The 16,538-nt window shown below is 40.6% G+C and overlaps 1 protein-coding gene and 1 long non-coding RNA gene across 3 annotated transcripts in view; one reads left to right on the forward strand and one right to left on the reverse strand.

Moving 5' to 3' along the window:
* Nucleotides 1–16,538, reverse strand: part of LOC147202393 (uncharacterized) — a 23,421-nt gene continuing 6,883 nt past the window's right edge. Inside the window, exons 3-5 of the long non-coding RNA XR_015101376.1 lie at nucleotides 2,890–2,971; nucleotides 2,230–2,284; nucleotides 1–846 (exon numbers count right to left, since the gene is read on the reverse strand). This is a non-coding gene — a long non-coding RNA (uncharacterized LOC147202393). The remainder of the gene's footprint in view (nucleotides 847–2,229; nucleotides 2,285–2,889; nucleotides 2,972–16,538) is intronic.
* The window catches only part of LOC147202394 (disintegrin and metalloproteinase domain-containing protein 10), a 25,413-nt gene continuing 19,265 nt past the window's right edge, over nucleotides 10,391–16,538 (forward strand). Inside the window, exons 1-4 of one of the 2 annotated variants that reach the window (XM_086115590.1) lie at nucleotides 10,391–10,648; nucleotides 11,830–11,977; nucleotides 12,737–12,855; nucleotides 12,947–13,096. In XM_086115590.1, coding sequence (XP_085971716.1) covers nucleotides 10,588–10,648; nucleotides 11,830–11,977; nucleotides 12,737–12,855; nucleotides 12,947–13,096 — 478 coding nt within the window. In that variant the 5' untranslated portion in view covers nucleotides 10,391–10,587. Of the gene's footprint in view, nucleotides 10,649–11,829; nucleotides 11,978–12,736; nucleotides 12,856–12,946; nucleotides 13,097–15,944; nucleotides 16,205–16,538 lie in introns of those variants that run through there. The other variant, XM_086115591.1, reaches the window with a different exon arrangement.

Raw genomic sequence — 16,538 nt, forward strand, 5'->3', positions numbered from 1 at the left:
CACGACACCTGCATATGATTCAAGGCCAGACGCTTCAGACTTGACTGTTTGCATCCTTTTGTCAACAATAGGACTTGTGGAAGTGATCTGCGCAGAGGACACATTGTCCATGTAGTCAAAAGGACATATCCACCAAGTTTGTGTTTTAACTCTATGATGGCCGCCCAAATATTAAAGAATATTTTCTCATCTTGTTATCTGAAACAATGACTCATAATTCAACTTAAACCGGTGAGGCCATCATGTAATTGAGTCCTAAATAGCTCTGTTTCTGGATGTTCATTGTCACATATAACAATTTCTTCCACTAATGAGGGGCCCCATAAGACTAATGATATTGCCAGAGAAGCCGTGTACTATTTTCTAGGGTCAAAAAGGTCCAAGATACGTTCCCAAGCTTTTGGCTACAAGGTCAGGATTGAAAAATTCTTGGCATTCTCAAAGATGGGAACATCTCATGAGAACTGACAGGATATGATTGAACATATTCATAAATTCATTTTATTAAACCATTAATTGAATTGGCTAGACACTAGTAGTCCTCCTGGTCACCCAAAGGCATTTGAAATAAGTTCCAGTTCACTTGCAAGTCACGACCCTACGGAGGAACGACCACTATAGAAATTAAATGTGTGGATAGTGTCCAACTTTCAATATTTTCAAACATCCCTCTGCTAAACATTCTTTTATTGCAGTTTACCAGTGTCAGATGTCCGGCATTCTCCACAAGGCGAAAAATCAGGCACTCGGTTGTCAGCGTGGCGTAGCTTTTAAAGCAGACAGGTAACAAGGCCAGATTTGAGACAGGTGCGACTTTTGAGGGAACGCCCACTCTATAGCTGGAGACTGAGAAAAGAAAGCAAACAAGACAGGATCATGACAACCAGAAATTCTGAAAATGAACTCTTTGCAGTAAAGCAATACTTTCAGGCTCCTACCAGAGTGAGAAGAACCCCTGAAACAGAATTAGAAAATGAATAAACAGTATTAATACAGTTTATGTATGGATAGAAACAAAAGGTTTGCCGTCCTTTGGGGGCAATGCAATATAGTATAAATGGAGAAATCCAATCTTTTCAGGAAGCCGGAGTCATATGAGTCGTTCTTTACTGAGGAGAAAGAATGTATACCTGGAAGTATTGTTTTATTGTCTGTTTACATATGATGCTGCACTGTGTTCAAATATCCATTGCTGAAAGGGTTACAACACCGATGCTATTCATTAGCATGGAGTTTTCGATTCTGTGTTAGCATCCAGCTCGAGGACTGTACAATTAAGCTATGTGGTTGTTTTAAATCTACAATTTGTAATTTCCATTGTTTGATGTTTAGTTTGACAGTTAACTCCATGCTAGGACACATAATTCATGATGTAATTCCTCAAACTTTAATTCCTCACAGCCCTTCCCGCTCTTCCGTATGTCCTTGTTTCTTGAGACTCTGTTCCAGAGTGCCTCTTGTTACCTTGTGCATGACCGCACGTTCACCTCCTCTTACGCGGTGGTGGGGGGTGGGGTCAGTGTGGATTGCACACCCAGACAAACACTCATACTATGTACATCTGGCCTTAGCTAGATTTCACAACTGTTCTAGGAGCGTAAAAAGGACGTTTGTGTGTGTGTGTGTGTGCGGTTAGGGTAAGGAGAGAGGATGGGCCTAGCCTGCAGCTCCATTGAGAGAGAGAGACAGAGAGAGAGTGAGCGAGAGAGAGATAGAAGTCCTCCCACAGGAAACTACTACTTCACTCCACATGGCCTTTTAAGGTAAAAAAAACAAAACCCTCCCCAAAACTCTTTTCTCTCTAGTCGAGGGAATGGTCCAAAGATATACCATAGTCACATTTCAATCTGTGGGGATGAAATGAGTGAAGTAATACGAACGAAGAAAGCAAATGCTAAATTAAACCTGACGAGTGCAGTGGCTTTTACGCATGTGGTTAGAGTTATTTTCTTAAGACTTTCCTATCAAGAAAGTTTATGGCTGCCATGACGAGACCGTTGTGTCTTTGTGGATACAGAGATCCACTAGATCTGCTGACTCATTAACAAGGTTGTGGGAAGTACACCCCATGCATTTCCACTATGTGAGGGGGAAAAATATACCACTGAAAATTCAGCAAACAAGCATGACAACACGGTGACCTAGTGGCGAATAGAGCTGCCTCACAGTTAATTGAAGACTGTAAATTGTCCAGAGATCGTGTGGGAATGGTTGTTTGTCGATACTTACCCTGCGACTGGCTGGCGAGCAGTTGAGGGTGTAGTTGTGATAGACTTCAGCCCACCTAAAACCCAAATGAGGATAAGCACTGCAGAAAATGGCTAAATGGATGGCATGTGATGAAATTACATGTTGTTACATGTCATTTTTTTTTTCAATTTATATGAACAATTGCATGGACTGTATTGAGTCACACCTCTTAATCACTTATTTATTAAATGTGGCAAACATTATCAAGCTTTCTGATGTACGGGCATCTGTATACTTCCTGCTTGATGGCAACAGTTTAGGAAAGTCACTTTTGCTCCCAATGCTCAAAATGAAAGATGCATGAAGGCACGCAAGGATGAGTTTGCTTTCGAAAAACTTTTGGGACACACAAATTGGAATGAACTATTTTTACTTTTTGTAGGTGGCCCAATACTAATGTCCATATACTGCATGGATTTATATGCTGCTCTGGATGTTAATGGCCATTAAACATGAAGGGGTTGCCCTTTTATTAATATCCATGAGAGTTTAGTGAACAATATGGGTGCCTGTGTGGGTGTGTGCTCTCACAAACATGACATTGTGAGGCCGTAAGAGCGTGTTAACTTCCCTTTAAATCGCCTTCACCATCAGCAAATACTTTAAGTGTCTACTCACGATCATAGTAGAGTCATTCACCTTCGTCTCCCCCCACCCCTGTGCTGCTCGCAGAGGGCATCCAGGTTCCATCCAGAAACAGCTGCTGGCTTCTTGAAGGGCCCTGTGTTGGAAGTGAAGCATGACTGTAAAACTGCACAGCAATTATCCCAACAGCCTAAAAAAATGGTTAAAATGTAAGCGTTGGATGGTAGTTTTAGTTCTAATCTAATAGTTGAAGCAAAAATAAGCAACTGAGACATGGTTGCAAAAGTGTGCACACCCTCTTACTCTATCGCTGAGGATGTAAGAATTAACATTCAAACTCGTGTAGGAGTCAGCGCACACCTTCCACCATCTAAAAAGCCTGTGATTAACCCTAAATAATGTTCAGTTGGTTTTGCAGGCTTTTTTTTTCTTTACACCAGAAGCTTAATGTTTTGTGCTATTGTTTGGCCCTGGTGGAGGTCTGAGCATTAGTAGCAGTTAACGATACTGCCATTGAACTACGTATCATCTCTATTTTTACAATGTTCAAACTGGAAAGTGGCACTTGAGCAAAGTCATTATGCAGCGGTTATGTCAATGGTGCATTTAAAAGTGCTCACGCAGTAAGAATGTGTGATGTTATCTGCTCTGCTGATAGGCTGCCAGCATTGTGAACCGTTAAAAGGTGCCACCGCTGACAACATCATCATAGTCACTCAACCAACCAAAAGCAGCAGCTACTTTGAGTCAGGACTAAATCTGCTTCCTGAACTAGAAGTCAGTTGAGGACCTGGTCAGCCTTCCTCCTAATAAAAGTCTGGCCGCACTCTTTTCGCCCTGCTGTACCATGGATGTCACCCCACCCAGCCTGGTCCAAAATCCTCCCGTCAGGGAGAATCATCTTCCAACATGAGAAGCTCTCAAATTTCCAAAGCATTGGTTCTCAAATCACCAATAATCATCGACCTCATAAGAATTAGACTGTACAGTATTTGGTACTCATGGTAGGTTGCAGTTTGATTCTTTGTCAGACAGTGAACCACATTTGATAATCTAATTACCGGTAGGTGTCAACTCAAACCTCACCATGACCCATGATGAAATCTTATTTTTTCAATATAGACAATGATCACTATTTGTTTTTAATCACCGGCAAAAAGTAATGAAACTAAAAATACACCATGTAAATAATATGAAGTCATTCGTTCTTCAATTCTTAAAAGAAACATTTATTTATGGTGCAGATACTATAATCCATTTATCAGACACATTTGTGCATGTCAACACCCTGAAAACAATAAAAAAAATCTGAAATATACATTGAGCAATTATGTTGACAATCATAAAAATAGAACACTACTATATGCAACTATACAGTGTGTGTGTATATATATATATATATATATATATATATATATAGAGAGAGAGAGAGAGAGAGAGAGAGAGCTGTTTTTGTAAACAGGCTCTCATACTTATTTCACGTTAAAGACAGTTTCCCTTTGTTTCCTTTGCATTGCCCACATTCTCTTCAACATATGGCGACATTTAGACACTCATGGTTGGGGTCATTTCTCATAAGCAGTATAAACAAGAGGCAAACTAGAATATTTGCTATTGCTTTCAACAATGCACAGTACAGTATTCTTTTATTATACAGTGTATCATCTTATGTGCTCAAATGCTTTGCTCCGTTTTGCTTTTTCGATCCCTCGTTTGCAGTCACACCCATTTTTTTCCCGCCTGATTCCTTCAAAAAAAGTTTCCTTTTGTCGCGACTCAGCTTCACACCAGTCATCAAGAAACATGCCAATGGTGCTCTCTTGTGGATAAAAAGAGCATCACAACAGTCATGCCATGACTGCGATCCACGCGCATTAGTGTGATTGCAATTAGAATAGTCAAAACGGGGTAGTTTTCTTATATATGATTGGTCTACATTCCCCACAAGACCATGCCATTGCCGGAATATATTAGCTATGATCAATCATCCAATAAAATGACGCTTATACTATCTACTCAAGAGAGCGTGTCTGCATGCTATCCGAGGATTGTTATGATATGCTGTGATAAGTAGTCATATTTACTATGATATGACTATATATGCTTATTTATGAATCAGCAACGAGAACTGCAAAATTTCTAATCCATCCACTCTCTGTGCCGCATACATCTGCAGTCTCTTTACTGCTAAGATAAATAGGTTCACTTTTCTAGATGAAACTGCATCTCAATAAATCTGAGTATTGCGGAAAGCATCATTTATTTCTGTAGTTAAATTCATGTGGACCTTCAACAGTGTATTACATTATTCGCATCAAACAGACCGAAATATTGCATAATTTCATCGCTTTGCCATTCTGATGATTGCAGCATACAGCGAATGCGAACCCAAAAATAAAATATTACATTCGAAACTTAATACGTTTAATGACTAATGTAATGTGAGTAATGAACCTCTCTTCCTAAACTACTGAAAGTGTTACATGTTATAATTCAAGTGCAATAATGAAAAACAGCAATCTGTTTGTTTTGTAGTTCAACTTGTTTGACTTAATGGCATGGCAAAATTCCATCAGGAGATTGACGTGGTGCCTTGGTTCTTTTCGTGTGAAGGTTGCTTTCAGTTGATATCAAATAAAGATTACGCTGATTGTTGTTTCATAGGAAGAGGCTGTTCCTACGTGGACTGATAGCATGTCATTGAATAACGCATGTGACCTTCTCCCAATGGTTGTTTGGGGGAGATGCCAAGATCAAGGCCTTGAACCGATGATGCGTTGGGTAGCTCGTGGTTGTATTTTAAATTTTAAGGCAGCAGTAAAGGTTTTGCTTCTACTATAGTGACTTGTTGCCAGTAAATCTGAGGGCACATACCGACAAATCATTTACATTCGCATCCTGTATGCTGCAATGTCATTTTTTTCCGACAGGGGGAGACATCGCACTATGTGAATTTGGAAGCCACGAGTTAAAACTCCTTTCATCGGAATCTATGACCGATTCATATTTGGGCGGGAGGGAAAAGCACATTCATTAAAATCAAATAAAAACCATAAACAGATAACAGGCAAGCAGACACGAGCTAACCGTCAATAATTCGAGCAAACCTCTTTTTCGCATGCGTTTGTTGGTGATGGAGTGCAGTACGTCTCCGCTCTACAATCACATCAGTTTGCATTTATGTCAATACTTAAAAATACAAAGCAATCATTGTTTAGGGTGGTCTCAGGCTGGATATTGTGCAGGAAATGAAGGCCTCAGCCCTTTGGTGAACTGGGTCAGGTTTAGGAAGTTGTGAACCGAGTGCCCAGTCAACAAAAAAAATGATGAGAAATGATCACTCCTATAGCCTATGAACTCTCTTGACAGTCAAAGAAAGCTGAGGATGTACTAATTATCTCTGTAATCCTTTGTCTAATACTTGTTTACAATTTCATGAGATTGCAGCAGTGCTTGAACTGCCCATATTTTGTCTGGTCCAATTTGATCAATTTTAAAGGTTTGCAGTTTTTCAACAAACATACATAACAATGCACATAGCCTTAATAAAGGAGCGTTATGGTTATGTGGCCATTCAAGGTGAATGTCCTGAAGTGACTTTGTCATGCGACAATATAAAAGGGAATTAGGGGATAAGTGCCGATTTTAGAGTCTTAGAGTTAGGTCTCCAAGCATGTATTTAGTTCAACATGTGTTTGTTATAGTGTGACTCATTGGACACTAACTCTACAGGAGAACAGATTATGTTGCAAGAATCCATATGGGAATGTGTATGTTATTCCGGGGGAGTGTGTGTGAGTGGGGGTTGGGGGGCTTGTAGGCGTGTCCTATGCCATGACATCACTGGTTCTGGTTGGGGTGATCCTCTCATGGCCAATCAGTGACCAATGGGAGGTTTCTTATAGGAGGAGTTACTCAATGAATGATTGATTGGGGGTAATTTGTAGGATTTTTGGGGTTGGAGCGGGGGGGTGTGGGTGGTCGGTTTAACATTGACATGTTGAGTGTAGTAGGCTTTTGTGTAGTGGTGTCATATCTCAGGCCAAGAAGCTCTTCAGAACAGATTTTGGGTGCAATGAACCGGGTCATCGATTTACATTGTAATATACTGTCTGTAATTTGGCTTCAGCCCGACACACAATACACTTGGGAGTGATTTTGATAATCCATCCATCCGTTATCTTATCCGCGTATACTCACGAGGGTCGCAGGCGTGCTGGACAAACATAGACAAAAACAACCATCCATGCTCATCTATTTGACCTCACTCACACATTCATTCACTGCACTCATTAACTCATAAGAACGGCCAAGTGGTGTCCAAACTATGGCAAGGGGCCATTGGTGGCAGACTTCCTTTTTTTTTGGCGCCCTGTGACATACTTAACAATTGACGCTTTCTATGTTGGGTGCATGGCAAGGTAGGCAAAAAGAAGAAGATATTTGCTTTCTCAGTTTCTTGTTTTCCACAAATTACTCATCATTCAGCACAACCTATCTTGGAACCAAGATCGTTTGCCCCATTTTCTGCTTATGCGTCAAGGTTACTTGAGCATAGATTCCGGATTGAACCAAATAGTCGACAAGTCAACTTTGCTACTCTGCATCGACATTTAAAGCTTTAAGTTGACGAATCGCTAACCAAGTGTTTTGGGATTTCGTCTTCCAAAACGGCTAGTTTACAGAGGACTTCCAACTCGCCGGACTAAAATGCTCTATGGAGTCGAAAAATATTCGACCAACCAGGCGATGCAGTATTCATGCGTCTGCGTGGGTCAGGGAGTAAATAAATTTGTTGTCGGTGCATTAAAATAACGGCTAGCCTCGCTAACTTTGGCTATTCCGATTGCCACTACTGTTAAAATACTTGTACCAATGTGACCGGAAACGAGGAACGATACGGCTGATAGAAGTAAATGTTGGACACCTCTGATTTAAAGCCTTCATGCCGAATAACACGACTGCAAAGTAATGAAGGCATTACTTAGCTATGTGCATTATCAGCTTGACGACATATTATGAACAGACATACTGTACTTTGACGACCTCGCTTTGGACTGCCTTAGCGACGAGACTATTTTAGACAACTTTGCAGATAAATACCAGGAAACGTTGTGCATGCATCCAACAGTTATGTTATTCGTAAATGAAAGTATTGGAACAGTTTTTTGGAGAAACAAAAGCGCTGCAACGGTTATGTTATTCGTAAACGAAAGCACTGCAACAGTCATCGGGAAAATGAAAGTGAAGTATCGATTGATAGCTACGCCCTGCTTAGAGTGTATAAGACTTGTCTTGAGATATTGCTTTTGCGCATTTGTGCTCTGATCACAGCCATCGTCTGTATCTCACTTGTGCTTGGAATGTTCTGATAAAATCTTCATGAAGCAACCTCTCCATTTCCAGCCTCTGATTTCACACATGAACTCAACCCGAATTCGAACGAACACACAGAAAGGATGGCAAAGGATCCCGCACCAGCCCCTCCTCCTAACAGTAATGACTTAAAAAGTAGCAGATTTATTTTAATGTGACTTATTTTCAGCACAAGCAGTTCCCCATTTTGGAGTGAGCTCATAAAACACCTCCGACACAGTGATAATTTTACTAATGACTTCCTTCCCGTTTCCTGTTGTTTTTAGACATTTATCAACATTACACAAGTCGAAATTTAGGCCCTTTATCGGGAAAACAGAGGAAAGGTCACGTTTTGCATTTCAGAACAGTCATGTAAAGCTGGATGTTATAATTGGAATTTTTGCAAAAACCGAAGTAGGAGTTTGTCTGTTCATCTTTGGGCAAGGGTCCTTGAGACGTTTCCATGCATCATCTCATTACAGATCTAAAATTTGTGTTATTTGGTGAAACTATTGTCCCGGGCTAAGTTTCCAGAGTGCAGATCCCTAAATTACTGTCCTGACAATTTCTCAGTGGAGGGACAGTGGAGTCACTTGGATCATCTAATTTTGAGTACAACACATTTAATCGCTAAATAATTTTTAATTGAATCACTTTTAAAAATTTTTTTTATTGAATTACGAAAGTACAATTTCCCTCCCATATATTTAAGTACTGTGTTAATATTCAAACTGTGCATAATGTTACCATGGTTACAATATATAAAATATCATTTGTAGGAATGAATAAATGTTTTTAATATATACTCTGGTTTATTACACTGTTACTGTATTTTAATGTTACTCATTTTTGGTGGTACTTGGACAGCAAAGTATTTTTTTTAGGTGGAACTTGTATAACGTTTGAGAACCACAGGCTGAGAGAGTTGTTTTGATGTCTAAAAGGAACCAAGTGTGAAAACAACCTGTACTCAGTCCTATTCGAGGTTTGAGAAACATTTTGAGGAGAATTCAGTTAGCTTTTCTTATGACAACTGAAAACATTTGATCAGCACACCTCACTTTTATTTTCATTTATTCATGATGATTATTTTATGGAATGATTTTATTTGTCTTTTCCTTTTATGTAGCTGTGATTGTGAAATATTTTTGAATTCACTTGTGTATGAATTGTGCTCTACAAAAATTCTGCCTTGCTTTGCCTTCTAATGCACTAAAACAACAAGCACATTTTTGTATGAATGTTAAAACATGCCCATCCATCTTATTCTGCTAATCTGGTGTCGGGTTGCAGGGGCGGCAGTTTAAACAGAGAACCGCAGACTTCCCTCTCCCAGCCTCTTCGTCCGACTCTTCCTGGGGGACCCCGAGGGGTTTCCAGGCCAAATAGGAAACATGGAACTCGATTTGTGAATGTCGCAAGTCCACCGTGCCAAACTGCATACATCTACGCAGGGGGAGGTTAGATCAGGTGTTGGCAATTTTGCATACGTTTGCAAGCCAATACATTTAAGGGCACTGTGCGCCATTGTGGGCGTGAACACATTGGATTCCATTCAATGGCAAGCAAAGCGTAGTGGCGGAGTCGTATTTCTTTATCTACCGCTGAAATAAATAGTCTCATGATATGTACAGTATTATGTATATAATGCAGCCTACCACATTCCTATGTTCAAAAAGTTCTACTTCTGGTTGTATAAATTTGCCACGCTTTTCCTTATCGGCATTATGATTACCATTCCGTGGTGCCAAAATCAGGGGAAAGAAAGCCAAAGAAGAAGCAAAGCACAATTTGATTTTTTTTTTTTTTAATGCTCCCATAGTATGACATCACACAAGATTTGCTGATGTCTCACTTTAGATAATGAATGACGATGGGTAAGCTTTTGAAACATTCTTGTGAAGCATCATGAATAAACTCTAATTCATGCTACTTTTGGAGCATTCAAGCTCCAAATAAAAAACACACAAAAGCAGTTGAGGCGAGCGGTTTGAGGTTCCATCGTGTTAAACTGCTTATTAATGCTTTAGTTATTGACATAAAGGCAAGCCACTTGTCGAATAAATCCCCCCTGAGTTTAGCTTCAGGTCACAACTTGATTGTGAATCTTTTAGCTTCCCCATCACATTTTCTCTTCGGGAATCTTCTATCAAAATATGCTCTTACACCTGTGTGCATGCGTACAAGTCTGAATACGCCTCTCCACTGCATGACTTCAACACCCCAACGAGTCGCATTCCAGCATGGGCAAACCGTGCGTTTGAGCCCGCGTGGGTCAAATGGGATAAAGGAGGAGAAGAAGAAGAAGAAGAAGGAGACATGAAATAGAAAAACAAGAAGAGGAAGAGGCTGGATGAAACGGGAAACAAAAGTGACCCGTCTTATGAGGCCGTCATGAGGCCTCAGCTTTGCTGCTTGTTCCTTCTGTTGGTCGACTGTCAAGAGCGGATCACAGGTAGAGTGTCGCAGGAATGTGCAGATACGTGTGTGTGTGTGTGTGTGTGTGTGTGGAGTAGTGGTCTTTTCGCACATTGTTTATGACTTTATAAAGTAGCTTGATGTGTGCACATGTGCGCGGGTGTGTCTTGTTGTCAACTGCCACGGATCGGCCTTCTCGCCGTCCTTCTGGCTTGTGCGAACCTATCCTCTCGGGAACGTCACCGCCCCGCAAATACAAAAGCAACTGGTGATATTGATCTTTCTTAGCAGGGGATCATGTGGCCAAGCGTTTTCTAGAAGCAGACTCGGTGAGAATCTGGACAAGAGGCCACAGTTTCCCACTTTTCATGCTGCCTTTCACTTTCATTGTCCAAAGGCCTCGGAGTAACTGCCGTATATAGCACCACACGTCATTAAAGTAGAGGAAGTAAAAATACTATCTGTGTGGAGAAGATGTCATTATGAACTGTACTGCCATTTATTCACTCTTTGGTCATCATTTTTGTGTAATGTGTGTATTTTAGTAAGGCAGAAGCAAACGTGGGAGGAAAATTACCACTTGCCTTTGGGTGTTATTCTAATTTTATATCCTGGTTGCCATTGTACAGTAAGATGCTTTTGCTTGCGTTTTTGTAAGTCAGTGGTTACAAACAAAAACATGCAACAGGAGGTAAATTTGGATTCATTGATTTCATAATGGGAGTGGATAAACAAAAACAATTGTCATATTCAATCATTATTTGCGGATTGCAGATAAGGTAAGATACAAGCCAATATCATAAGCACAGGGTATATACAAACAAACTTAAAAAGAGAAAACAAAATCAAATACCAATTGAAATGATTACACTAAAGCTAAATAGAGTGAGCTTGACATCAACAGACATGATCACATATGAAGTGAACAATGTTCGACGTTTCATTGACCTTTTTAGGTGTCAGTTAATAGAACTGAAATGCATCATACCGAGACTATCGAATACATGGGAGTTAATTTGATTTATAGTTCATATTTTTTCCAGCAATTTCAACAGTGTGTCGATAAAATATTAGTTTAAACATAAACTGTTTTAAAAATGTGTTTGAACGTATCCTCTTCCTGTCAGCCATGACAAATGACATCATTGAATTTTTGAAGGATGTCCGTAACACAAAAAAAACCATAATTCATGTTTTTTTTTTGTCTTTTTCTCTCAGGCGCCGTTAGCTTCATCAGCCCGTATATAAAACACTATGAGGGGCTGTCATACGACAGGCAGGACCTCCACAGGAAGCACCTTCGAGCCCGCAGAGATGCAGAAACTCAGCGACACGTGCTAGACTTGGACTTCACTGCCTTTCACAGGTTTGGACGAGAGAAAAGGCTGTGCAGATGGACTCCATTTATACATCCCGATTGGAACAAATTAGACTATGTTCTCCAACCGTTTGTACTTCTTTCAGAATTCAAACATGTTTTGGTACTGTGTGCTTCCCAAACTGTAAAAGTCAAGTGTCAAAAGTACAGTAACCCAGAGTTCAAACTGTTGTCATGACCTCAGACTACTGTATCCTGTGAAACCTCAGCTCAACTTTGTTTTTTTAAATGCCAGTACTAATAATGGCAACAAGTATAAATGTGATGATAACCCAACCAACTAGAAATTGTCAGGCAGATATAAATGTCACTGTCCTGGCTGCTCGGAACAATATGGCAAAGCCGCCGGTAATAATAACAATAGAAGAAAAGAATTCACACTCTAATGTGAGTTGAGGTTGAGGCTAAAGTCTGTTTGGTTGTTTTCACATTATACTTTACTCATTTTTTTTGTACATATCGATGAGGGTGAACAATATCAACATGATCCAACAATTGAAATTTTGACACACTGTACGGTAGTGCCTATACTTCTCACTGGAGAGCGCAGATAACAAAATGTTACTTCAAACATCACCTGTACAGTTGCTAAAGGTTTTATGTTAAATTTTGAACCTAGAACGTTTTAATTCTATTGCTAATATTTCCACTGGGAGGAACTGTAAATTCAAATAGATTTTGTTTTGCCTTCAGAGGTTGCACTACGCCTTTCCAGATTGTGTATTTGATTCTCCCGTTTCCTTTTAGAACTTTCCGACTACGCCTGAGACGAGATGCTGGGACGTTCTTCGGTGATTTCAAGGTGGTCAGTGAGGACGGAGCCACAGCCGCGGACCTCGCACACTTATATTCAGGGACATTGGAGGGTAGGTTTGTGTGTGCCTGTGTGAAGTGTTCCTTTGTAACTAATAAAATTCGAGCTCACTGACCCCGTTGTCTCTTTTGTTGCTCTTACAGGTGAACACGACTCTGCCTGTCACGGGTCTGTGTTAGAGGGTCAGTTTGAAGGAAGCATCCACACAGGCAACGTCACTTATCACATAGAAGCCGCTCACAGATACAATGTCACTGACCACCACTCCATCATCTATCGTGAGGATGACATGGGTGAGAAAATTCTACACGTGCGGTATATCATAGCTTCCAGTTATACACAGAGTTGTTTTTGAAGAGGATAAAGAATACATGCGTTGTGGAGTATTGTTAGATTGTCTGCCAACGTGTCTAATAGCATCGTGACACTGAGATTATTTGTTAGCCAGTTGATGGCGCTTTGCATTGTTTGTTAGCATTAAGCTAAATGCACTTACCTAAGGCAAAGCTACTTGGTTGTTTTAAATTTGCAATGCAATATTATTTGTCTTGTGTTTAGTCTGACAGTAAACTTCAACCAGGAGAGGCAATTAACCGGTTGAAGCCTTTTTTTGAAGATTTGTTCAGTCTATCTGCCAAACTGCTGCTTGTTGTGTGTATTGAATTGAGTTCACTGCCACCGTATAGTGCTTGTATCTCAAATTTTATCTGACAAATCAAAGCAAAAAATGGTGCTCGCATATCGAAAAAGTCACGTTGTGTCATTCGCATCTCTAGGCCCCGCAATCTTTGTACAAAGTTACGCGATGAGGAAATTAGAGTAAAATAGCAGCAGTTGAATGACAGCTGTAAGTATCAAATGATTCATACAGTGAGGCTATTGAGCATATTTCCCCTGAACTGCGCCATCTGCCTCTTAACTGCTGTTAAGCTCTAAAATTCCATGCTACAGTAGATCCCCTTCACAATTCGATTCACATGCATCTTGGCGTCAAATCTCAACTCCAGAATGCTTTGTAGGCTGGTTAACTCGAGCTCGTGAAATCAGACTAATCTCACGACAGGAGAGCAAGAGGGAGTAGGGAACCCTGCAAAAGTGGCAAAAGAAAAAGCGAGATGAAGATGGCGTGATACTGAAGTGGGGGAGGGGGAGCTAGACTGAAACACAACAAAACAATATGGGAAATTAGTATTGGGAGGTTTTCATACAATGGCCTCATGCCTGCCATGATCAAGTACAAATGTGTAACTTGGTGTGTTTTTCTTTCCTCAGCATGACGTTTTTTTCCAAGAATGTGTGCCCAAATTCCCAAAATCTTTGAATGGGAGCACACATGGCCTTCCTTTGTCTCCGCTCAAACAAAATCCTTGACAGCGTCGCAAAACAACATCCTGCGCTTTCATCTACAGGCCAAGTTATCGTACAGGAAAGTGCAAAACAATCCTGCTCGAGATGTTTCGATGCAACAATCGACAATCCCGTTATGGGTTTATATTTGGACTGAGGACCTTGTGGATGTGGTCTCCCCTGAGATGGGTGATGTCATGATATCACCTTCGGATATGGGACCTCTGGCGCTGCACAGGGTGGTCTGATTAACCACTAGCGCGTCGACCTCACAGTGCAGAGGATGTGCGTTCGATCCTCGCTCCGGCCTTCCTCTGTGGAGTTTGCATGATCTCCTTGGGCCTGTGTGGGTTTTCTTCGGGTACTCCGGTTTCCTCCCACATTCCAAAAACATGCATGGCAGGCTGATTGAACGCAGTCTAAATTGTCCCTAGGTCTGACTATGAGGGCGTGATGGTTGTTCATCTGTGTGTAACCGGTTCAGGGTGTCCCCCGCCTACTGCCCGAAGATATCATTAAAAAAAAAGTATCTGGATCCAGATGATTTTATTTCGTGCAACCACTTGACGAAATAAAATTAAATTCAGCAAAAACCTTTTTCAGTGCACGTCGTTCTAAAACATGAATTGCAAATGTATTGTACATACAATAAAACAGAACTTTAACATATGTACTGTACACAATAAAAAAAAAAAAGGTAAGCCACTGCCATTTCTTTGTACAGATAATATCTGCAAAATTTTGCGGTTCTCTTGCGTCCACTAGAAGTAGCCTGTATACCAATGGTGGTACTCATACTGCACTTTAAGAACCATTGATACACAATTTTTTCTTCATTTTTCTATACTAATGTTCATGTACTTTCTTTAACATGTGACATGACTGTCGTGTTACCAAATACTTTCATTTCATCAAGCACCAAACCTAGGTCACCCCTGATGTTTGTGGTTGATATCAAGAAGACTTACGGTAACACGCATCCCCCATTAATGCTTAACTATCCCCTTAGAATTTAATGTCAATATTAAAAAAAAAAAACCAAGACAGCCATTTTTCTGTCATGGTGTAGCCTGATTCCTTTGGCCTCAATTTCTGCTGAGTTTCATTTTCAGTCGCTCTTTTGGGAAAGCCAAAGCAGTTAATTATTGGCTCCAACCGCTCATAAATCATTTCCAGATATTTGCTTCTTCGTAACTCTTGCCCGGACACTCTGGATGAGCCAATGAATTGAGAATTATCGCTATAAAACATGGCTGAACTCTGCTGGTGTTGAAAAATCGTAATGCTATCAGTTATGCGTTTTATGATTTTTTTTTTTTCAATGTCGCAAAAGCGACACTTTTGCAGCTGTGCTCCCATGTTGCATTTGTGGAATTCTTGGAAAGCACAGTGGATCTGGGGTTTAAGTATGCATGGTTTTAATTTGATTTAATTTTTAGCTCTTTAGTTTTGGAAGTGAGAAAACATGTGTATGGCAGATCAGTCTGGGAAATGCCTTCCTTCACTTGCCCTGCGTCGAACTAACCCCAGTAACGTAGTTGGCTGAGGTGGCGTTTCGTAGAGTGGTGTGACCCAATCAAGTGTTGCTCTCTAGTCCATGGGTGCCCCCCCTCCCCGACCCCCCGCCTTGAAGTTTTTCTGGGTCACCGGTTAACTGACAAAACGTCCCCTCTCTCGTGCGACTGCAAACAACACGTGAAAGTGATTTGAGGTCATGTTACTCAACAGCGTCTAAGGGAATTTAAGGCTATTTGTCTCGACTGAATGCTGCAAGAGGATGGTTGGTTGTTATTGTGGGCAGATGCTTGTACGTGATGTGCTGATCCGACACCGGCATCATCAGTTGTAGCACAACCTAGTCCACTTTTTTTTTTTCAGTACTGCGTTAGACTGCGCAACATGATTTGGAAATGAGTACGGATGCAATGACTCCCATGTGAGCAAGCATTATTGCAGACGTGGATGAAGAAAGATGTCTCAAATCTGTTCCAGTGAAATCAAGCCCATCAATCCACTTTTTTTTTTTTTAACAAATCAGACAGCCCCATTGCGAGGTACATTACCCAACCCGTCTCCGCTATTTTGAAAGTGTCTGACTCCGTCAGCTCGATGATGTTTGATTTGTTTCAATGGATTAAAATAGTCCCGTGAAATTCGGGGCTACGCAGCTAGAGCGTTTTATTATAAAGACTATTTGGGGGTCGTTTCCTACTACACGACATCTGGTAAGGGTGGCTAAGTAGGTGCCCTGTAACCACAGTCTTGCTCAGTCAATTCTGACCATGTTTTTTAAAATTCTAATGACATTTTGGACAATCTTGGGATAAAAACTTAATGCTGTTGTAGTGATTTATCGTGGTTCCACCGAAATATATATTCGCTAAGCAC

This window comes from Hippocampus guttulatus, chromosome 7 (genome assembly GCF_054856545.1).
Source record: "Hippocampus guttulatus isolate MCC_2025c chromosome 7, RoL_Hgut_1.0, whole genome shotgun sequence".
Lineage (NCBI taxonomy): Eukaryota > Metazoa > Chordata > Actinopteri > Syngnathiformes > Syngnathidae > Hippocampus > Hippocampus guttulatus.